The 23626-nt window shown below is 57.9% G+C and overlaps 1 protein-coding gene across 1 annotated transcript in view; it reads left to right on the forward strand.

The window, feature by feature from the left end:
- TMEM132C (transmembrane protein 132C) overlaps positions 1 to 23626 on the forward strand; it is a 94286-nt gene that overhangs the window by 35666 nt on the left and 34994 nt on the right. Inside the window, exon 3 of the mRNA XM_036277305.1 lies at positions 2603 to 2749. Within this exon, the coding sequence (XP_036133198.1) occupies positions 2603 to 2749 (147 nt within the window). The remainder of the gene's footprint in view (positions 1 to 2602; positions 2750 to 23626) is intronic.

Consider the following 23626-nt stretch of genomic DNA (forward strand, 5'->3'; position numbering starts at 1 on the left):
TCCCCGATGCCTGTTTTGACGGAGAAAGGACTCCCCGGATTCCCTGCGTTTCTCTGTGGGTCCCCGTGCCTACGGATGATGGAAACGGATTGTGGGCGGGACATCACGTGCTGAACCGGTAGGAGGGACTGGTCGTAAAGCAGCTCCACCCAGGGGGGCCTTTGGGGTCGGACGCTCGGACCCAGGACCCGTGACAGGTGCTCTTTGCCCCGGGGTCTGTTCCTGACTCCCACCCCCGGGGTCACGCCCAACCGCAGGCACACAGGTCAGCAGGCGCCCCCACCCCCACGTGATGCAAAGTCTTCTCCCCAAAGAACAAATCCACCTGTTGGGTGGTGGTACAGGGAAACCACTGTGAGTACGGGAAGCGACCATATGGCAGCCAAGACTGGGACTCCTTCCGTGCCCGACGGTGAGGACTGTGCCTTTTCCTCAGGTGACAGTTCGACGGAGCTGTGTGGGTGCGGGGGACAGAGCCCCATCACAGCCGACGAGGGCGCCTGCCCTACGTCCAGAAGGGAACTCCGACAACAAACACACGAAGGAAGTGAAATGTGTCCATGGAGGGGCAGGCGGTGGGCTGATCCTGGTCCCAGAGAAGAAATCACACGATAGCAGCTACCGAGGGAACAACTGCGGTCTGTCCGCACGCCAAGGAGGGTCAGGGCGCACACACCACACAGCCCGGGGAGCCCGGACACTCCATGGGGTCGGGGGAGCCCAGGGGAGCCCCGGAAGCCTCGGCCACGCTTTGGGACTACTGAGCTGGGTGGAACCTTCCACGTCGACATCCACCTGCTCCACCATCTGTTCCCCAAACACTGACTCATCGCCCAGCCCCCGGCTCCCCGTCCCGCGCCAGGAACTGCTGTGCATTTGGCCGTGGGATACGCAGCGGTTTCTCTCTGACGTGCCGCGGTGATCACACCGCGTCTGGGACACTCGGCCGCGCGTGTTCACACGCCCGCCCCGTGGGATGGAGTGCCCGCCTCAGTCGGGGAAGCACAGCCCAAGCCAGACAACGCGGTCCCTGTTCTCGGGGCGTATGTTCCGCGGGGAAGGCGGACACAGAGTAAGACATGACTAAGGGATCAGTTAGTGATCAGGAAACTGAAGGAAGGGCTGAGGTGTGTTAGGGAGCAGCGAGTTGGCCCCGGCCGCTGGGGCTCAGTGGACCAGCGTCGTCCCATGGACTGAGAGGTCCGGGTTCGATTCCTGGGAGGGCACATGCCAGGGTTGTGGGCTCGATCCCCAGTGGGGGGCGTGCAGGAGGCGGCCAATCCATGTTCTCTCTCATCGATGTTTCTCTCTCCCTCTCCCTTCCTCTCTTTCTAACATCAATAAAAACATAAAATAGGCCCTGGCCAGTTTGGCTCAGCGGTTGGAGCGGACCAGAGAGTCCTGGGTTCGGTTCCCGCTAGGGGCACGTACCAAAAAAAAACATAAAATAAAAATCAACACAGTCCTCTGTGAATTGGGAGAAAACGAGCAATCCTCATTAAAATTCCACAGGCAGAGACTCGGGGTGACATTTCTGGTGGAAACCTTCTCACGTGGGATTTGGGGTGGAGGGCTCCTCTGCTCCAGTCTCCTCCTCTCATTCTCCCTCAGAAGGGGTGCACGCAGTCCCCATGGGGACGACGTCGGTGCTCACGTCTGTGGGCTTCGACGGCCGGAGCTGCTCCCCCTTGTCCCGAGCCCCCTGTGACGGTGGGGGGGCGCTTCCCTGAGGACAGGGCTGTCGGTCCGTCCCTCCTTTCTGTTTGTCCACGCGAGCCGTGGCCAGATCGGGAAGGCGCCCCCAGGATAACTTGGGGGAATTGCTCCAGGGACCCATCGCCATTGTCTCTTCCTTGCTGCTGCTTTCAAAGTTAACCTTATTGGGGTGACCTTGGTGAACGCGATGGTCTGGGGCGCATCGTCTGTGGACCGCCACGTATGACGTACGTGTGTGCCCCACACCGCCCCATCTCCTTGTGCGTGTTGATATGTTCCATCAGCATGATAGCTCTAGAGTCGTGTCGCGATCATCAAATCCCTGCAGAGAGGACGGAGAGGAAGGAAATGAGGCACAGACAGGAGTGGGGAGACCCGTGTGTTCCCGAATCCAGGGTTTCTGCACCAGGCACTGTGGACCCTTCTGATGGGCCTGCGTGGCGGGGGCTGCTCTGTGCATTGTGGGACGTGGGGCGGCCTCCCTGGCCTCTGCCGCTCGATGGCAGCACCCCCACCCCAGCCGAGACACACAGAAATGTCCTCAGACATCACCCGATGTCCACTGCAGGGCACAGCTGCCCCCGATTGAGACCGTCCAGCCCAGGCAGGCTGTCCTTTCTCCGGCTGCCCAGCTGGGCCCCTTCCTGGATGGAGGGCCATCCAGGGGCCCCTCACCCTCAGAGCTGAACAGCAGGGTCACAATCCTGCAGTCTGGGGGCAGATCCTACCCCAGCTTTGCCTCCCTCGGTGCCCAGTGTCTGTGTCACTGATACAATAGAAAGTAAAGAAACTAGAAAGAGACAAGTGGTGAAGCGTGGTGGAGCGTGGGCCCCTTGGGAATGCCAGGCACTAATCCCGGGTGCTCTTGCCCGTCTTCCTCCCGCAGAGCCAAGGTGAAGAAGGGGGTGAACGTCCTGGGCGCCCGGACCAGTGAGCCTCGGCAGTGGGACATCAAGCAGGAGCTGGGCAACGGCGGGAAGCACATGGCCAGCACCCTGGTGTGCCAGCGCCTGGGGCCCAGCACACACAACAGGTAAGCGCCCCTCCGCAGGCGCCCCGCGGGTCCGCCTGGCCTAGTGTCCGCCGCAGGGACTTGATGGACACTCACTCGCCGCTGCCGAGCACTGCTCCTAACCCCCGGCCGCCATCCAGGGCGACACCACCTGGCATCTCAGCCGGAGGGCAGGGCACGGCGCCGACCGTCTGCGGAGCGGAGCCGAGTTAGTGAGGTCCTACTGTGCGTCAGCAAGGCTCAGGCATGCCCTTCGCCCCTACGTGTGTCCTGGGGCCCGTGTCATCTCCGCGGGTGACCAGAGGCGGCTTGTTTGCCCAGTGCACAGGGTCGGATGCGGTCACCAGTGGGGAGGGAGTTGGAGACAGGAAGGGATGGTCGGTGGCAGTGATGGACACGGACGTGGAGAGTCTACGCAGACCTCTGGGCGGTTGTTTCAAGGACTGCTTTCTGGCCTGGCCAGTGTGGCTCACCGGTCAGAGCGTCGGCTCATGGACCAGAGTCTCGGGTTGGACTCCTGGTCAAGGGCACGTACCTTGGTTGCTGGTTTGATCCTTGGCCCCAGTCAGGGTCAGTGGGAGGCAGTCCATCCAAGTCTCTCTCTCTCTCTCTCCTATTCTATCTAAAAAAAAATAAGAAATCAATAGAAAAATATCCTTGGATGCGGATAAAAATATATACATATATTAAAATGACAGCTTTCTGTGTATAAAAGCAGCACAGACCCTTCTTAGGTCTCAGGAAAACAGTTACACGAAGCCCAAATGTCAAATGGTATCTAAATACCCCTCCCCTGGGGTCTGTGCTGGCCCGTGGTTTGCCCGTATTTTCTACATGCGTGACGTCTGTATAAAGTGAGTGTGTGTGTATTTACCTGTTTTACAAATTTGGAGGCATAATCTGCTTACAGAGTTTTAAATTTTTTTTTTAACTTATATTTGGCTTATTTTGAAAACCTCTCCTCTTGACATTCACTGTCCCTCAAAGTGCTGACGGCCATGCACTGTCCCATCCCATCGATTCCTGTACCTGTGTCTCTGCACGCTGACGTCGTTTCGCGTCTTGTTCACGTCGGTAACGCCACAGGGACTGACTTCGCACGTAACTGTTTGTCCACGTCTGGTTTTGCTTACGGTGCCCTCTTAGAATCAAAGAGCCGCATCATTTCTCGGGGCTCCCGATGACCCGGTCGGTGTCTCTCCTTGAAGAGTAGCCCCAGAGGGGGATGATCCGTGACGGGACACCTTTTCCTACGCGGACGCCGCTTGGCCGCCAAGGCAAACCCCACACCTTCCCGTTTGGCTGTAAAGCCCCCTCCTCGGTCCTTCCTTGGCCATCCAGCCGGTGGAAGCATTGGTGCCGAGCGGCTCCCTGGCCCCAAACCCACCCTTCACCGTCCATCCCCCGGGGACCACGAGGACGCCTGGGGGCGAGGACTGCTGTCCCAGTGTCTCAGCTGGTGAAAGGGAGCCAGAAGGAGCCGCACACCTGGGCCCCTTATCATGAGCGAGAGATCAAAGCCAACTTGAACCTCCCGTGTCAAAGGCACGTGAAGTCTGCTTGACCCACCTCGTGGATCATGCAGAGAAATGTGACCGTGTCCATGAACAGACGGGGACATGCGCGTACACAGTCCCTCGCGTCACCACCGGAGGTGTCTCCCAGGGAGGGGCGGGCTTGCGGTGGAGCTCCCGACAGTCCCATGACAACGTGCTTTTCTCGGAGTTTTGCGGAAGCTGGTCTGGGCCCGGCTGTGACCTGGGGGTGTGCGCACACCCCGGGCTCCTCGCTGTCAGTCATGCTGGGCGTTTCGGGGCGTTTCGGCAGACGGAGCTCAGTACTGGTCTTTTCTCAGCTCCTCGTCAGTGACCGTGGGGAGCTTGACGTCGACCGCAGAGTGGGCGTTTGCAGCTCAGGCATTGGTGACCGCCCCAGGGCAGGACTCTTGTGACTGTTGGAAGGCCCGCTCACTCAGCACAGCGTGGATGGATGTCCCGGCTCGCTCAGTCCCTGACTGGGATCTGCAGGGAACACCGACTGGTTTTCTCAGGCGTGAGGTGCTATGCTCTGTGCTAGGTGGAAAGGTGGCCACTGAGTTGGATCCAGACTCTGTCTGCACAAACCCCAACCCCGTGGGGCTCCTGGCCCATTCCCAGACCTGGACAGTGCAATTCCGCCGGGACGAGTGGGCTCCCTCCCTCCCTTCCGCCCACAGGGCAAAGGCCACGTGTCTTTGTTACCGACTGATGTCTAACACATGACCCCTAAACTCAGAAGCTTATCATAACACACACATCATCTCCTGCTTTCTCTGTGTCGGGGATCCAGGCACATCTTCACGGGGTCCTCTGCTCGAGGGTCCGTCACAGGCTGCAGTCAAGGTGTCGGCCAGCGTCGGTAGCCTCATAGGAAGGCCCCGCTGGGGACGAGGAGTGCCCAAGTGTGCGTGCTCACTGGTGGGATCCGGTCGCCCGGGGACCGCTGGCTGGCCCGAGGGCCTCTGCGGCTCGGTTCTCGCCAGGTGTCCCCTGCACCAGAGCAAACAGGCGAGGAGACCCCAGGAGAAAGCAAATGCCCGCCGATGGAAGTCAGAGCATCTGAGGACCTGACCTTGCACGTGACCTTCAAATACTCGCTGTGTTCTATTCGTCAGAAGCAAGGCTGGCGACGCTCAAGGGGAGGAGGTTACAGAGAGGGGTGAATACCCCGAGGTGGGGATGGTTGGGAGCTATGGTGGGCCACCCTTCAATGCCTCCCCCCCGCCGAGAGAGCCCATCGCCGTACGGAGCCCTGTCTGCCGTGAACTCGGGGACGCGCATCACAGGACGGTCGTCCGGCCGTGTCCTCAGCTGTTTGCTGCCTCCCGCCATCAAATCCACTTGCCGTTTTCATCCAACTCAAGCAGGTTGATGACAGGGAAGCCCTGGGTCCCTCCCCGTACTAGACAGTGTTCTGAGCCGCACTCGAGAGCGGCTGTGTGCTCAGAGGGGGAGTTTATCCGAAGGATGCTGCCGGGAAGCCGTAGAAAATGAAAAATGGACACGGCAGAGGAATGTCAGCCAGGGCCGGGAACGCGCCCAAAGGCAGATCTCAGCGTGTGCCGCTGGGACGCTCCTCACGCAAGAGTTCCCTTAAACCAGCTCTAAATTGTTCTTCCTTTTTTTTATTCACCCTCGTTTTTAGTAATAATATTCTTGAAATTATGCACTGAAGGTACTTTTATTATTTTCTAATGTGCATTACAATGAGAGCAAAGCTGTAAGAGCTATTTTAAATAATTGTGCTTGGTGAACCGAGCAGGGACATGATTCATGCACCGTCTTGTCACCGCAGGAAATACGGCCAGGGGGCCACCCCGTGCGGGGGCACCGCTCCGCCCAGGCCCCCTCGGATCCCTGGACAGCCTCCGTGCCCATCTGGGCGTATGAGTCAGCCCAAGCTGCCCTCACAAACCACCATGGGGTTTAGACAACAGATGCCCATTCTCTCCCAGCTAGAGCTTGGGTGCTGGCAGGGCGGTTTCTGGGGAGACCCCCATCCCAGCCTCCATGCTCTGCCCTCACAGAGTTCTCCCCTGTGTCCTCCGAGAGACCACACATGCTGGTCTCTTCTTATAAGGACACCAGTCCCATCAGATTGAGCCCCACTGTTCGGCCCTCACTGAACCTAAATGATCTCCTGAAGTCCTGTCTGCAGATGTAGCCACACTGGGGGTGAGGGCTTTAACAAGGGATTTGGGGGGCGGGGGGACGGTTGGTCCATAGCGGGGGGCAGTGAGCTAGCACCCCGCACTGCGTCCTTCAGAGCTACTCCGGCTCCTGCGTCTGTCTGGCTCGCCCTGCAGGATCCCTGGGGAAGCCTGGGAGTTTGATCTTCCCCGGTGGTCCTGTAGCTGCTGATGGGTGTGGGGCCCCCTCTCCCCCGGAGCAGAGGACCCTCAATGACCGCAGTGCACACCCGGGGGCTCAGGCCGGGGCTCTCCTGAACCCAGGCCTTTCCCTGGCAGGGCTGCCTGCTGTCTGCCTCCCCGTCCCGTTTCTCCTGGAAAAACTTCCTTTACCCACCCCCGCAAATGAGTCCTCACCTCGGAGTCTGCTTCTAGCAAACGCCCCAGAGAGTCTCAGGAACAGGGGCCCCCGCTTCCTTCCCTGGAGGACTGGCCTTTGATGTGTCGAGTTCGGAGGAGTTCGGAAGACGGGGAGACCTTGGTAGGAGACTGGCAAACGACAGCGGCCCCCAGGGCACGCTTTCTCCCGGGGGCACAGCGCCTGGAAGCCCACGGCTCCTGGAACCCTCAGGCCCAGGAGGAGAGCTTGGGGTCCTACGCCCGCATCACGAGGCCTTTCCTGTCTGCTCCCCAGGGTGAATATCGCTGCCTGAGCACAGCCGGCACTCAGCATCGCCCACAGCCTGCCGGGCTGTCTCATACTTGCAGGGCGCACGGCCAAGAGCAATGAGCACAGACCCTCCCCTCGGGGTCTGGACTCTCCGTGACTCTCCCAGGACGCCTCTGTGAGCCCAGGAGGGACAGCGCAGACCGGCATGTGCTCCAGGGACGCCTGTGCCACCGTCCTTACCAAGCGCTTTCTCCTCCCTGTGTCTCCCTGCTCCGGCAGCTCTCCCTTCAGGCCCCCAGGGTGACGCCGGCCCGGAGGCAGGGCCCCTCTCCGTCCCTGATGCTCACTCTCCAAAGTTCATTCCTTCGGGGGAAACGCCAAGTCAGCCTGGCCGAGAACCCCCTGACCACAGAGACGGAAGTGCCGGCGAGGGCTCCCGGAGTCGGTCTGGGTCATGGCCCTCGTAGAGCGCCAGGTCTTGTCTTTTCCACGGAGCGAGGCTTCCTCGGGTTCTTCCTGACGTGTGTGCGGGGACCCAGACTCCCCTGCACTGCACCTGTCACAGGGGCAGAGTGTCCTGTCCAGCTGCACACCCCCCAACATCTATGGATGCTCGACTGGGCTCACCCTCCTCGGGCTGCTGTGGATCCTCCTACTCACGCATGGTGGGTGTGGCCAGAGCTGGTGGGCGTGACGGGAGCTGGTGGGTGTGGCAAGTGCTGGTGGGCGTGGCCAGAGCTGGTTGGCCTGACAGGAGTTGGTGGGTGTGGCAAGTGCTGGTGGGCGTGGTGGGAGCTGGTGGGCGTGGCGGGAGCTGGTGGGTGTGGCAGGAGCTGGCGGGTGTGGCAAGTGCTGGTGGGCGTGACAGGAGCTGGTGGGTGTGGCAAGTGCTGGTGGGCGTGGCGGGAGCTGGTGGGTGTGGCAAGTGCTGGTGGGCGTGGCATGTGTTGGTGGGCGTGGCCGGAGCTGGTGGTCTGGGGCTTTGTTCCCACCCTCAGGGCCACAAGGGACAATGGAGACCGACTTCAGGGGAACAGCCGGAGCCCATGCCCTGCGGCTTGATTGTTCCTTGCTTTGCCTATTTATCAGTCGCCCCGGAGGTGCACGGCAGGCTGTCATTTGTCCCTCCGCTGAGGCCCAGATTCCCTTCCTGCTTCTATTTTTCTTTACTCTGAATTTATTTTGCGTGTCGGGGGAGAGGCGAGGTGATACATTCACACGGTCCCAAACTCAAAATGTAGACAACACGACAAGCAAACTGCCCAGCCCCCTGCTTGCCCAGCGCCCTGCCCCGAGGCCATCGGAGGTGGCACCTGCTCAGAGACCTTTCCAAAGATCGTATCGTAGGCGAAACACGCAGCAACGCGAACAACATCGTTTTTTGTTTTTTCACCTAATAACATCGCGCGGACTTTTTCCATATCCGCGCATAGAGATCTTTATTCTGCTTTTTTAAAGCCTCTGCATAGTGTGGTTTTTAGCCTCGTTTCTCTAAACCAGGCCCTGTTAACGGGCCTTTCGGGTAGTCCCAGGTTTTGCCTGGAAAGGGGACCTGGAGGAGGAAGGGAGAGAGACGTTGAGGTGAGAGAGAAGCATCCATGCCTCCCACACACACCCCACCAGGGGTCAAACCTGCAACCTGAGTATGCGCCCTGACTGGGACTCGAACCAGCGACCTTCTGGTGCCCGGGACGATGCTGCAACCAACGGAGCCACCCAGCCTGGGCTCCAGACAGCATCTTGCACTTCTGTGACTACCGCTGTGAGATTCCGTCCAGAAGCCAGCTGGCTGAGGACAAGGGCCTGTCCCCGGTGACTGTCAGGAGACTGACCTGTGACCGCGTGGAGACTGTCGCGAGGGCCACCGCCCTCGCCTTGCTAAGCAGCCATTTCATCTCTTGATGCTCCTGTGTCCCTTCCTCGCGGGTGCTTTGGCTCACAAGTACCCTGAGGGGGAGGCTCGACATGGGCATGGTGGGTGGATTTTGGGGTGCTGCTCCCAGCTTGCCCGGGACCTCCCTGGGGTGTGCGTGGACCTGCATGCTCTCAGTGCCCTTCGTGAGCGCGCCCTGTGCAGGCCCTACGCGAGCTCTTCCGAATTCTCCCTTCCTCTGAGCTCGGCTTCCCCCTCCCGGTCCCAGCCCGTCCCTTCTCCTCCGAAAGGACCTGTGCTCTCTTTAAACACCGTCAGGCCGGGGAGCTCCCGCTAGCTCCGTCCTCGGGTAAGAAGCCTTGAACCTGTTCCCAGCGGGAGCCGGCACCTCTGCCCGGAGTGGAAGGCACTGGGAGGCCGGGGGGCACCAGACGCGCGCAGCAAAGTGTCCACGCAACGGCCGGAATAAAGGTGGAGGCCCCTCCTTCCTGCCGCCCTGCACCCTCCTGCTCACCGGGACCCCGTCCCCTCCCCCTGCCGTGCTCCTGCCCCGCCCTCGCCCACGCGGCGCATCTCCAAGGACAGCCTCACGCCCCCACTTGGCGGAATGCTCCGAGGGTTCTGTGCGCGGGGAAACACACCGACGCGCGTTAGGGGGCAGCCTCCTGGCGCGGAGAGGTTATTCTCATCACCTCCAGTGGGTCCGCCCACCCCCACGTACCTCCTCCGCTGAGACTTGGGGACAGGCCCGCTCTCGGCGCCTTTCCCGGTAACCCGCTGCCGCTTCTCTGTCCCTGCTCCGGTGGCGTTAGTGGCGTTAATTCTTCGTAAGTGGTCCTTATTGTTCCTTACTGGGCCGTCTCGCGTGCAGCATGTGCCCGCCAGCGCTGTGTGAGACGCTAAGTGGCAAGGATGTCCCATCCATCATGCCGGCAATTGGCCACCGTGGGAGGAAGCAGGAGGCTCATGTGGAGGATGAGAGCGAGTCACCTGAGCGCTTGGCGGGCCCTCCGCGGAGGCTCTCGCTCCCAGGTTCTGCACCGGACGGACATCAGCTGGTCACTCACTGCCTGGGGACAACGTGGTCGCTGGGCAGGTGTGCATTGGTTTGGAGGCAAGGGTCAGCAGCTGTGACAGAGGACCCCCCCCCTCCTGTTCATGCCGGAAAATCACTGGTTCGGCAAGAAAGAAGTTGATTTCTGTTTGGCTTAATGTTTGAGTTCGGGAGGCAGGTTTGCTCTGCAGAGGCTGGGGGCCCAGACTCCTTCCAGTTTGTCACCCCACCCCCCGAAGGTGCTGCTGTGGTGGCCACAGGCCGAGATGGCTCATCACCAGCATAAACTCCAGCCCAAAAGGAGGGACCAGGGGGAAGCGGTGGTTCAGCCTCTGTGTCTGAAGGCAGGACCTAGAAGCTCACATGTCCCTCCCACTGCATCCCCTGGACAGAAGGCACACCATGGCCACACCTAGCTGCAAGGGAAGCTGGGCAGGGTCATCTTTCGTCCTGATTAGTCAGGCCCCAAGCCAGAAGGCGTATCGGAGGACAGGGACAGCTAGTGATCTCTGACGCAAGCAGGAACTGATATTCGAGTGTGTGGAGGATGGAAACCAAGGCCCAGCGGAGACCAGAGAGAGGGGGCGCTGACGCGGAAGAATACTCAGCCCTCAGACATCAGAGCCCGAGTCTCGGGGTCCCTGGAGCCCAGTCTGGTGGGACATCGCCCTGGCAAGAAGGAGAGGGCTCAAGGCAGAGGGCAGAACCAGGCAGGGTTTTGAGAGCCGGAACCAGGAGGCCACGTGAGAGCTGGACAGAGCGACAGGGGCTGAAGACTGAAGGTCACCATTGCCTCCAGCAACAACGTTCAGTTGCGACAATGACAACAACAATATAGAAATCAGAGCCCTCTGTGCCTCGCCCCTACTCTGCGGCTGGCACCAAGCCACGTGCTCTTTGGAGCAAGGCCGTGCCTGGATCCTGCCTCTGTGCCATCCTGGAAAGTTGACTCTTGAGGCCTCAGATTTCTTGTCTGTGAAATGGGGATGTGGTCGGACTGTGGTGGGACGAAGAGCAGTTTAATTGTAGCCATCTCAGCGCTGTGACTGTTACTTAGCGAAGGCTCACTGAAGGACACTGTATTAGACATTGTCTCCAGCAGCCTTGGTAAGGAGTCGGTTAGGAGGGTTCCTGGCATGTCTACAGTCCCTGAAGCCAACCTAGATGCCACCCCCCTGTGCCCTCACAACCGGCGGCTGCCCTATGCTTGTTCTCTGTGTAGCAATTCTGATTTCCCTCTGATGACCTCTGATTCTTACAATAACCCTGAGACATGGGTGTTATTAGTCCCATTTATAGGAAAACTGTCAGTATCACAAAGTGGTTGAGAGAGAGGGATCTGCCTTTTGAAATCAGCTTCGCTACTTATTTGCTGTGCAACGTTGGAGAAAATACTTACCTTCTCTGAGCCTCCGATTCCTTGTCTCTAGAACAGGTTGCATTTCCGACCTCGTGAGACTGCCCTCAAGAGCAAACACGTTGCCACGGGCCCAGAGTCTGGCCCTCGGTGGTCGTGGTGTGGTTAAGGAAGCTGAGGTTTCAAGTCTGGGGTCAGCAGCATCTGCCATGGTCTTCCAGTGTCCTCCTCCTGGTGGTGGCCACCTGTCATCCTGTCCTCTTGGTGTGGGGTAGACTGGTGACTGACTCGTAACCAAGGTCAGAGAGGGCTCAGGGGCCCGGCTCCTGCAAACCCCTCTCCGCACCAAAAATCAGGTCCAAATATGGTTTTCAGCCTCACACACACAGATGGTAAAGGCACCGATGAGCTCTTACCCGGGGGAAACAGAGAAAGTGCTGGCCCTTACCTCCACGAAGGGTACACGTGTCTCTACAGAACGTGTACCGTGCCCTGGCCGGGCAGCTGAATTGGTTAGAGCGTCGTCCCGATACCCCGCGGTTGCAGGTTCCATCTCTGGGGTCAGAGCACAAATAAAAATCAGCCAATGAGCGAATAAATAAAAAGACCAACAAATCAGTGAAATCAATGCCCCCCCTCCCCCCCCTCGCCTCTCTAAACATCAATTTTTTAAAAAAGAATGCAGCCCTGGCCAGTTTGGCTCAGTGGTTAGAGCGTCGGCCTGCAGTCCAGAGAGTCCCGGGTTCGGTTCCCGCTAAGGGCTCGTACCTCGGTTGCAGTTTGTCCCCGGCCCTGGTTGGTCGTGCGGGTGGCAGCCACTCAATGTGTCCCTTTCACATCGATGTTTCGCTCTCTCTCCCTCCTACTCCATCTGAACAAAATATGGAAAAATGTCCTCGGGTGAGGATAGAAAAAATATAAGGATAAAAAAAGAGTGCACCTCCAAAGAACAGAGCACCCCCGAGCCAAGGAGTGAGGCCGGAAGGGCCAGCGGGAGGGGACATCTGAGCACCGCTCCATTTCCATCCACGACGTCGGCTTTGTATCAGCCAGGCGAGGCGGAGGCAGAGCAGGGGCTGGGAGCTGCTGGGGGGCGCTGCGGACCCAACAGGTGACGGAAATCAGGACAGTCAGCGCACATCTGTTGAGGGTGATAAGATTCAAGGGCTCCTTTTCCTTTCCCTGTGAAAACTTGGTTGCGCTGGGCTCGGATTAATTTTTCATTGTCTCCGTCCAACGAGCATCGCTTACACAGCTCCCTCAAATAGAACCCTGACTGCCCGGCGTCTTGTGCCAAAACCCTGAAAGACAAAAAGAGGAGAAGTTAACTGGAATCAGACACCGACTCGAGGTTCCCCGAAGTTGTTTCCAAGCCCCGGAATCTCGTTCTTCACCACCGTCTCTTCGGGTCCACGCGGGCCGCTGTACCGTGCTGTGAAGGTGGGGGGGCGGGGAGATGAGACCCCACGCGGCCAGGGAGGGGCACTCCGGGAGAGCTCGTGACCCGGACAGGGTCCCGCTGGGGTTGCCTTCACCCTGTAAAGCTGTCGAGCACCAAAGAGGAGGTGGACACACACATACACACACCACGACTGTCACGCTGAGGAAGACACAAGACGCATCCTGACATTTCGCTGGAGCCCAGCCACCCCGGTCGCGCTGTCCGGGGTCTGGTCATTCACAACACCCGGGCGCGTGCCTGGGCCCCCCCAAATCTGGCCTTGCTGTGTGTGTCAGGAAGAGCCGCTCTGATAAACGCATTGGGTAGACCTCCCAGCATCCGGCCGCATCCTCCTCGACGTTACACATTCACTGGCCAGCATGAAGCCCAGAGGTCAGAGCGAGGCCGGGCTGGTACAGTGTCTCCAGGGGACCATTAGGGACCCAGGCTCCTTCTCTCTTCTTGCTCCGCAACCTTTGGTCAGGCCCCTTCCTCCTCTCACAGGATTGCAGCGACACCTCCGGGCATCGGCCTTGTGTTCCAGGTAGGATGGCAGCGGGCCAGGTCTGTCTCTTTCGGTCAGGAAAACAGAAACTTCCTTGTAAGCTGCGATGAGGGACAGACAGCAGAGGAAGTTTCTCTCTCTCATGTCCCTCCCTTTTGCACACACACTTCCTTACTTTGTCCTTTATTGGAGCCTGCCTGGCCCTATGCTGCAGTATCGTTGTTGTTATTATTATTTATGGAGTAATAACTTTGACTAGCCTTTACATTGTCACAGGATAATTTTCCAAAAAATTAGAAAAGAAAAAAAAAAAAACCAGCAAAGTCTTGACTCTCTTACAAATGTCAGATGAGCCTGCATCAAGGTTTTCGTTAACCGAGATTGATGAGGGCCCCGGAAATGCTGTAACCACTCACAGGAGCACTCAGCAAGCCGAGACGTGTGCAGGCCACGGAATAAATGTATGCGTAGGTGAAAAGCTTCTTCACTTGGATGAGGAGAGAAATCACACATCATTTATCCGCATGTGTACTGACAAGGGTCAGGCGCCGTTAATCTGCCACCATGTTCTGCAAAACACAGCGGCCACGGTGAGGATGCCAACACCGTGGGGTCGGACGACAGGACCAGTGCGTTCTTTTTCCTTCTTCGTTTTCCTTCATTTTTGTTTTTGTTCCTTCTTTATTTTAATTTTTTTTGTCTTTTGTTTGTTTTTTCCTTTTTCTTTTTTTTCTGTTGTTTATTTTGCTTAAAAATTTTTTCTTTATTGATTTTAGAGAGAGAGGAAGGGAGAGGGAGATAGAAACATTGATGAGGCCCTGGCCGGTTTGGCTCAGCGGTTAGAGCGTCGGCCTGCGGTCCTGAGAGACCCAGGTTCGGTGACCGCTAAGGGTGCGTACCTCGGTTGCAGTTTGTCCCCGGCCCTGGTCGGTTGTGCGGGTGGCAGCCACTCGATGTGTCCCTTTCACATCGGTGTTTCTCTCTCTCTCTCCCTCCCACTCTACCTGAACAAAAAATGGAAAAATGTCCTCGGGTGAGGATAAAAAAACAAACAAACAAAAAAAAACAAACAAAAAAAACATTGATGAGGGAGAACATGGACTGGCCGCCTCCTGCACGCCCCCCACAGGGGATCCGGCCCGCAACCTGGACATGTGCCCTGACCGGGAATCGAACCGGCGACCTCTTGGTGCAGGGTCGACGCTCAACCACTGAGCCACACCAGCCGGGCTGTTTATTTTTCTTTTGGAAGGATGCTCTCTCTGTCTCTGTGTCTCCCTCTCTCTCCCTTCCTCTCTCTAAAATCAATGCACAACATCCAGCCCGTGTGGCTCAGTGGTTGGGGTCGACCCTGCACCAAGAGGTCGCTGGCTCAATTCCCGGTCAGGGACACGCCCAGGTTGTGAGCCAAATCCCCAGTGGGGGGGCATGCAGGAGGCGGCCAATTGCTGTTCTCTCTCATGAATGTTTCTATTTCTCTCCCTCTCTCCCTTCCTCTCTCTCTAAAAAAATCAATAAAGAAAAAACATTTTTTAAAAAGATAAATACATAAAATTGATGCACAACTTTCCTCCGGAGACACCCAGTAGCCCTGGGCCCATGTCCGTCTGCCCTAGTTCCTGGTACCACGTGACCACCACATTCTCAGAGACTGGAAACTTCCTTCACGTGCCCCTCACTGTCATTCAGGGTCGGGACCCGCCCTACAGATTCAGGGAGCCCCAGTGTCTACAAGGGTGGGGTCGGAGGCCCTCTCCTGGAACACTGAAATATTGGGGTGAAGACTACCCCACTGAATGGGGAAAGGGCTCAGGGCCGTGAGCGCAGTGCTGGGTTCTCGGTGAGTTAACACAGCTCCTTGGTGGCACGTTCTCCTGGGTCAGGGGTCCTCTGAGTCCTTGTCTCTCAGCTGAGACCGGCCTCTGCCCCGTAAGGTGGGCCAGTGATGGGCGAGGGGCACTCAGCACGTTCTCTCTGGCAGTGCCAGTCACGCACAATGTGGTACCCTTTCTACTTGCTGGAAATTTCCCTAAGCACTTGGCACCCCTCACTGCCACGTGGATCCTCACAGTTATCCCTGCTGGGCACAGTGGGCCCTGAGCAGCCTGCCCATGACCACTTGGTAGGCTGCAGGGTCCCAACCCCCGTCACCCGATTCCTGGATCGGAGTGTTTGTGGCTGTGGTTGTGAGTGTGATGGTGACGGTGGGATAGGGTTTTGTTGTGCCGGGGCGATGCTTTTCAGGGCCCTCTGCAGGTGCTCTAAAAATTAACCTCTCTCATGCCTTTGTTTCCCGTAGTTTTTTATTGAGATGTAATTCACATGCCATGAGTCCCCCCCCCTTTTAAAGGGTAGAATTGTTTTGGTACATGAGAGTCCTGTGCAACCCTCACCATTACCCAATTGTAGAACATTGTCATCACCCCGAAAGGATACCCCTAGCCAGCCTTCTGTCTCCTCCCCCCAGCCTAGGCAACCACTGACCTGCTTCCTGTCTGTAGGCTTTGCCCGTTCTGGGCGTTTCCAATCAATGGGATTGTGGCTTTTTGTGTCTGGCTTCTTTCACCGGGCATCATATTTTCAAGGTTCATCCACATCATAGTGTGAATCAGTGTCTCATTCCTTTTCATGGCTGAGTAATATTCCACTGTATGGACAGACCACAGGGATCTGTGCCCCTTTCTCCCAGCTTTGTTGACACAAAATTTCAGATCACATTGAATGTATGTAAAGTATACGACATGATGATTTGATACATGTATATGTTGCGAAATGATTGCTACAATGAAATCATTAACTCGGCCATCACCTCCTCACAGTTACCTTTGTGTGTGTGAACACTTACAGTCTACTCAGCAAATTTCAGTTGTGCAAGACAGTATTATTAACTGTAGCCACCTACTGTACGACGTCCTCAAAACTCACCCACAGAACCAGACAGCTGTGCCCTTGGGGCAGCACCCCACGCCCCACCAGCCCCCTTGCAGTCCCAGCCTACTCTCTGTTCCGATGAGTTCGCCTTTTTCTTAAGGATTTTACACATAAGTGATACCAGACGGTATATCTGCCTATCTCCATCTCGCTTGTTTCGTTTAGTATCATATCCCCCAGGTTCATCCACACTGTGACAAATGGCAGGATTTCCTCCTTTTTGTGGCTACATAATATTCCACTGTAGACAGGACATCTTCTTTATTCAGTCATCTGCATGGATCTATGTTCTTCATCCCGTTCTTTACGGCCTCTTGTCAGGGTGGGGAGAAAAAACTGGCAAATTTCGATTCGGGCTGCACCGCTGTTTATACCCCAAGGTTGTGGCCCCGGAGAGTTCGGGAGACAGGAAGGCACACCCTCCCGGAGCAGCGGCACCTCCCTCCTGTGTCTCCTGGGCACCAAAGCTGTGTTCCTGGGAGATAAGACACCGAGGCCCTGAGGAGCCGTCCTCCAGCCTGGGAAACGTCCTACAGACCCATCGTGTGGGCACCTGCCCGCCTCCGCCCTGGCCTCGCCCTCCAGACATGGCTACCGGTCCAGCCAAGGCCTGGGATCCCGCGCGAGGTCACAGAGCAGCCAGTGGCCCCTGGGTCCCACCCCCACGGCCTGTGAGAAGCCTTCCTTACTGCTGACCGGGGACACCACCCATGACTCCGTGGCGTCCACAGGACGTACGTCCTCCGACGACTTAGTATCGTATGTTGAAGTTGACTCATCATTTCAGGCGGGAACTTTATCTCATTCCTACACATGAGAAACCCAGTTGTCACGCATCAGAGCAAACGTGACAATAGCAGCAGTCAGGTTCTTGGCGGGGGGCCTGCTCCCCCCCAGCCCTGTGATGCTAAAAGACCTTCTCCTCCCTGAAGGCGCAGGGAGAGCTTTTGTCGGGACCCTTGTCTCTGTAGGAACAGAAAGTGCATCTGAGATGACAATGTAGGTCATGCCTGGGAGCCCGAGGCTGCTCCCTGCTGCCTCCCAACAGACGGTCCACCTCGCTTCAGCTCGCCCCCCGCACGCGGGCAAGGCTGGGCCAGCAGATGGCGGGTCTTGAACTCTCACCGTCCAACTCCCCCCTCTCAGACTCCTCAGTGCCCACTCTGGCCTGGCTCCTTCCGGGGTGCCCGCCAGCGAGCACCCCCTCTCGCCTCTCGGTCCAAAGCCATCCCCACCCTCACAGCCTCCTTCTTAGCCGATGATGAATGATCGGTGCAGCTCGTTCCCGAAGAGGTCCCTTCCTCCTAGTTTACATTTTTTTAAATCATCAAGGCAGCTATTAGACAAGCAAGCATATCCTAAAAAGCATTACTCCAAACAGAAACGACAGGATTTTTATTTTTCGGGGATTATTGGTACCGCCCCTGCCTTCCAAAAATTCATTTCGCTTCCCCAAGTCCCTGCGGCGGGACCCTGCGGCGGGACCCTGCGGCGGGACCCTGCGGCGGGACCCTGCGGCGGGACCCTGCGGCAGGACCCTGCGGCGGAACCCTGCGGCGGACCCTGGTGTTACCGAGCAGGAAGCCAGGGAACCAGGAAAGGCTGCTGGGGGACCCTGAGCCCACGGGCAGACGTGCGGGCGGGACACTGGGCCTCTGCCCCTGGGGGCTGCGGGATGCCGCTCGCCCGGGGACCCTCCCGGCATATCTCGCAGCCCAGCTTCGCCCGCCCGTCAGACAGACGCCCAGGTGCATAGGTCGGATGCTCTCCCAGGTCTTCCATTAAGGGCGCATCAATCATTGTGTCAGCGTATCACTGAACAGTGTTGAACGGCCCTGCTGTGCAAATACCGGGGCAGGGCGCGGATGACAGTCCTCTCGGGTGCCCACGGTGCCCACAGATGCGGTGGGAGGCGCTGAGGCCCTTGCCGACCTCTGCTCCCACCCGTGCGGGAGGGCCCATGGCCCCTGTGGGGTTGGCCGTATTTCAGGGCGCACTTTCTCTCGAAGAGCATGGTCTCCTCCCAGCGGTGAGAAGACTCTGAGCCTCTCTCTGGCCCTCACCGTGCCGGGCACCCAGCCAGGATGTGAGGTGCAGCTGGGACCCAGCCCAGTGGGTTCGAGCCCGGTGGCTGATGTCAACCGTCCCAACTGCTCGTCTGCTTCCGGCGTGAGCTCCAGGGCTCCGCTTTGGGCGGTCCGAGCGGTGCCGGGTCAGGAAGGAAGAAGTTTGCAGGGAGCGGAGAAAGCTGAGTTGAATTCACGGCCCCTGGAGAGGCGCCCGGCGCCCGGAGGGCCGAGGGCTTGGTGCCGTGGAGAGTGGAGCTGTGGGCTGACCGGTGTGGGATGCGGCTCGGTCCAGTTTTCAGACCCAAGAGAGTGGCCTGGACTCCCCATCGCCCCGCACTCTCTCGGCGAACAGCTGACCTCGTGGCCAGCAGGGAGCGAGGTGACGGGGCACAGGGTCAACGGCACGGGGCTCCCTGGAGACACAGACATACCACACCTTCAGCCCGTGTGCCAGGCCCAGGGCCGTATGGAGAATACGGGAGAATCCACCCAGTGGAAAAGCAGCTAAGACTGCATGCGGGATATTTGCCGAAGAGGAAATAAAAGTTGCCAGGTAACTTAAGGAAAAACACTCCACCAATCTGGGAAAGGGACGTGAGCACACGCGTGGGACGGAAAGTTGGTGCAGATTCTTCGGAAAACGCTCTGGAATTTTCTATTCAAGGCGTAAGCGTCCAATGCCCGTGAGGCACCGGTTCCTGTGGTTACAGAAAACCCCCAGAGGCACCGGCATGTCCAGGTGGGGGCGTTCGCAGGAGGAAAACCTGCCTCCCGTGCGCGGGTTGTGCTGCTGCGTCCGCCGCTGGCTTCCAGACGCCCCGGCGTCCGCGTGCGGCCCACGCCCGGCAAGGTCCCGGCTGACAGGCGTGCCGCGCCGGCGTGCCCGGTGCCTCCTACACGTAAATACGCCGCTTTTGAAAATGAAAAGGACAAGTCGCACAGCGGGAGAAAGATTCCCATAATGAGACGCTAGGTCCCTTCTGCAGGAAGTAGGGGAGTTTTTGAAAAGCATCCCCCAAAAGGAGAATTTTGAGCTGAGCGCGGAAGGAAAACAGTTCTCCAAATGCCGGCGTTTTCTGTCCAAAGCGGTAGCCTGTGGAATGTCCCCAGGCGGCTGGGTCCTGTCCCCGGGGCCTCGGGGAAGATTGGGGACACGGAGCCGGCTGTCAGCAGCCCGAGCGGCCGGAGCTTAGCACAGGGAGGGAACCTGGCCTCTGTTCCCTGTCACATGGTTAACCTGCACCCCCAGAACCCCGCCTGAAGGAAGCGCATTGAAATGCCACCTGCCCACTGTTCCCTTCCCCACAAAGGAAAGGTGATGGAGGCGTCTCCGGGCGTCCACGCTGAATGGCTCAGGAGGTGTCTCGAAGCCACAGAAGAGGACTGAAGACCTAACTGCGTTTTCCGCCGGAAGAGAAGCAGAAGGAAATCACGCGTCCTGCTGGCCACGCAGCCCGGGCAGCCCGTGTGGGGTGGACGCCAGTCCCGCTCACACGCTGTGTCTTACTTCCAAGCTCCGAGGGACGGCTGCACTGCGTGGACTGAGCTGGAAGTGTGGGTGCTGGGGGGACTGCTCACATCACTTTCTCCTCGGGTCCAGGGCCACCCCACCTCCGCAGATTCAGAGCAAGCCTCCCAACCTCGGTCGGACTCCGTAGGAAGGAGTCCCCGGAAGCATGGACCATCATGAAGGAACGAGGAACTCTCTGGAGCTTCGTGCCGGAGAGATGCAGTATCACCAAAGCCCAGAATGAATGCCACCACCTCCAGGAGGCCCTCCGGGAATCCCACCGACGGGTGAAGTGAGTCACGTCCCTTCTTGAACCTTAACGCTTTCCACGCGCTCTTGGCCTTCACACATCCCAGCCTAAGCGTTTGTGTCCGGGGTCTCCCTCCCCCCGAATGAGGGCTCTGCTGGGGGCCACGGTTGTTTTCCTCTTCGACGTAATACGCTGCGTTTTGGATGATTTGTGATGTAACTATTGCTAGGTAACAAGCAACCCGAAAGGTCAATTTCTTTTTTTAAAAATTTTTCAATTACAGTTGGCATTCAACATTATTCTATATTAGTTTCAGGTGGGCAGCTTAGTGCTTAGACACTTATGTAGCTTACAAAGTGACCCCCCCGTAAGCCTAGTACCCCCCTGGCCCTGTGCACAGTCAGGCAACGTGGTCGACATATTCCCTGTGCGGCACGTCACACGCCGTGACTGTTCTGTACCGGCCCCTCGGTACCTCTAGTCCCCTCCCCTCTGACAACCACTCGTCTGTTCTGTGTCTAGGAATCGGTTTCTGTTTTGTTTGTACATTTATTCATTTGGTTCGTTAGATGCCACGTCGAAGTGGAATCATACGGGGCTTGTCTTTCTGTCTGACTTACTTCACGCGGCAGGACACCCCGTGGGCCCGTCTGTGCTGTCGCCAGCGGCAAGGTTTCGTTCCTTTCCGTGGCCGAGTCCTGTGGCATTGTGTGCGAGACCACTTCTGTGTCCAGCCGCTCGTGGCCGGCCACCCGGGCTGCCCCGCTGGCTGTCGTGCATGACACTGCAGTGAACGGGGGTGCATCTGTTCTTTCGAATCGGTGTTTTGGGGTTTCTTCGGAGAAAGAGGCAGAATGTGGTTTTCAACAACTGCTTTTGTACTGCTTGGGACGCATCTGCATCTCGGTGGAGCCGCTCGTGATGCTCCGGTGACTGGTCTGAAAGGTCCGAGGTGCCCAGCGTGGGCGAAGCCGGGGCCTCCTTCCTCTCTGGCCGCCCACCCCCAGCCAGGCAGCACTTGTCCCCGGGGTCTCGGGGTGGTGGGAGGCTGGCTCTGCTCCGAGCGCAAAGAGCCGTCTCCGCACCTCGATTTTTTTAACCACGTTACGGAGGTGCGAGTACCAGGGACAATCTATACATATTTAATGTGTACAACTCAGTGGGTTTGGGAATAAATACCTGGAATGATGGGGCTGTCACACCATCAAGGCCGTTTCTGTCACTCTCTTCTGCAAACCCATCACAGGACCAGCCTCGACGGGAGGGCGGCCGGCCACTGGGGCTGCAGCACGAGCAACCCGCCAGCCGTGGCCACGTCTGCAGCGGGGACAGACTGTGGCCACTCTTTGGACCCTGAGTTCTTGAAGCCAAATAAGCACGGACGAGGGGGACGCTTATTCTAGGGTATCCCTTCCGATGTTGCCGTCTGAGGCCATCTCTCCGGCCGCTGGTTCAAGGACAGGACACTGTAGATGCTCCAAACCTACGGCCCCACAGGTCCCCTTGTGACAAGGTAGCCGCAGTCTGTCTGCGCAGCTGTTTATCATGACGGCGCCTGTAACGGACTAGAAACAACTAGTCAGGGAACGCCGGCACTTCCATTAAATGGAATAGTATAGAGCCACTTAAAATGAGTTATAGCTGTACCCTCTGATCTGGAACGTTCCCTAAGAAATATTGCCAAGTGGAAAATAAAAAGATGCCGGGCGCCTGCAGGGCGGGTGGCGCTGGTACTTGAGGGTGAAACAGGAAGAGGCGCTTCTGCTCCCAACTTCATGGATGAGCCCGAGGCCAGGCGCTCAGCGGGACGGGGTGGACACGACGGGGCCCCATGTCCGCGCCCCGGGGGCTGCTGCAGGACAGGGAGCTGGGGCCCGGACTGGGGGAGGGGAGTTCGTGTTTAGGGGGCAGGTTTCCGTCGGTTAAGGAGTTCGGGGGTGGACGGTGTGAACGTCCTGAGCACCCCTGACCTGTGCACCTGAGGTTGAGACGGACACTTTGAGATCACGGGGCGTTTACCGCAGTCCAGACTAAAAGGAACATGTTTGTAAACAGGTAGCAGATCTCAGGGAAGTCCTCCGATGGGAGGGGTTTGAGAAACGCAGGGGCAGGGGTCGGGGAGAAACTTTGTTGCACCACATTCTTCTTTGTTGTGCTCGGATGTTGTTGCCTCCTGAGCTGCGTGACAAAGTGTCTTCTTAAGTGTCCAAAAGTGGCGCACAGTGCACTTGAACAGGTAGGTTGTAGACACACGATGCCTGCTCGTATGTAATTCATAGCATAGATGCATATGAACGCGTTGTTTACGTGACTATATACTGTATACTTTAAAGACCTGTTTCGTGTGTATATTTAGCAACCTCTGACCTACTTTAAAAGAGCAGAATTCCGCTCTGTGGTGGTTAAAAGGATTATTAGCTACAGGGAGAGAGGGGATGGACTTGTATTTTTCCACTATTACATAAGCAAACAGAAGCACCCAAATGCTGTCTGTCCTTAAATGTCCCTCAGTGATGTATGCAACTGTCCCTTTGCATCTTCCTGGGTTTTACCCCCCTTTTCCTTCTTTTAAGAGAAACAATCATGCCCCTTGTGGCAAGGAAATTGTGGCAAATATGAGCAGGGCTGTACCGCGAGAGGAAGGGGGGTAACTGGAGGCGTGCGGTGCGGGGGAGGGACCGTGCGCGGGAGGGACAGGCCCGAGCAGCCTGCGGTGCTGACAGCCCGGCGTTCCTCCCCCGCCGTCCTGAGGACATCTCTGCAACCACACTGCGGTCGTGTCCACGTGGGCTGTCCACGGCACCCGTGAACTTGGCACCCTGAGAGTGTCCTGGGCAGCTGCTTGTCCCCCAGTGGGCACAGACACACGGGATTGGGGGAGTTAGTGCTGGGGACCTGATGACCCGAGTCCGAGTGCCTGCTCCTCTTTTCACTCACTCGGGACAATCGTCACAGACACTCCAGGCCTCCGAGGGCGGGGAAGTGAGGGGGTGTTTCTCGGCGCCCCTGGCTCCCAGGAGGTCCCTCGTGGTGCTGGCGCTGGCTGTGGGTGTTAGCAGCAGTGACCGGCCACGTACCCCACAAAAGCAGCATCTCCGGGGCCTCACCTGTGGGGATTTTCTTTGCATGGTGCCCACCTCCCCTCAAATCACCCATCCTTTTTACTGGGGGGCTGTTCGACATTCGGGTCCAGCCGTGCCCTTTGTCATCATCAGGCATCGAGAGGCCTGGGCCCTTCGGGGAGCTCTGGGGACCAAGCATCTTTTTGCCACAAGCCTGGGTTTGTCGTGGGGTGTGCTGAAATGGCAGTCATGACACCCCTGAATTTCTCGTGTTTACCCTTCCCTGCAGGGAGAAAGCTCCTCCTCTTTCTCTGTCTCTGTCTCCCTCCCTCCATCTCCCTCTCCCTCTCCCTCTGTCTCTCTCTCTCTGTCCCCCCCTCTGTCTCCCTCTCTGTCTCTCTCTGTCCCCTCCTCTCTGTCCCCACCCCGTCTCCCTCTTTCTCCCTCTCCTGTCCTTGTTCCCCCCTCTTCAGATCCAGCCGAGAGGAAGCTCTCTGCTCTCTAGCTGG

The sequence above is a fragment of the Molossus molossus genome, unplaced genomic scaffold (assembly GCF_014108415.1).
Source record: "Molossus molossus isolate mMolMol1 unplaced genomic scaffold, mMolMol1.p scaffold_m16_p_22, whole genome shotgun sequence".
NCBI classification, from domain to species: Eukaryota; Metazoa; Chordata; class Mammalia; order Chiroptera; family Molossidae; genus Molossus; species Molossus molossus.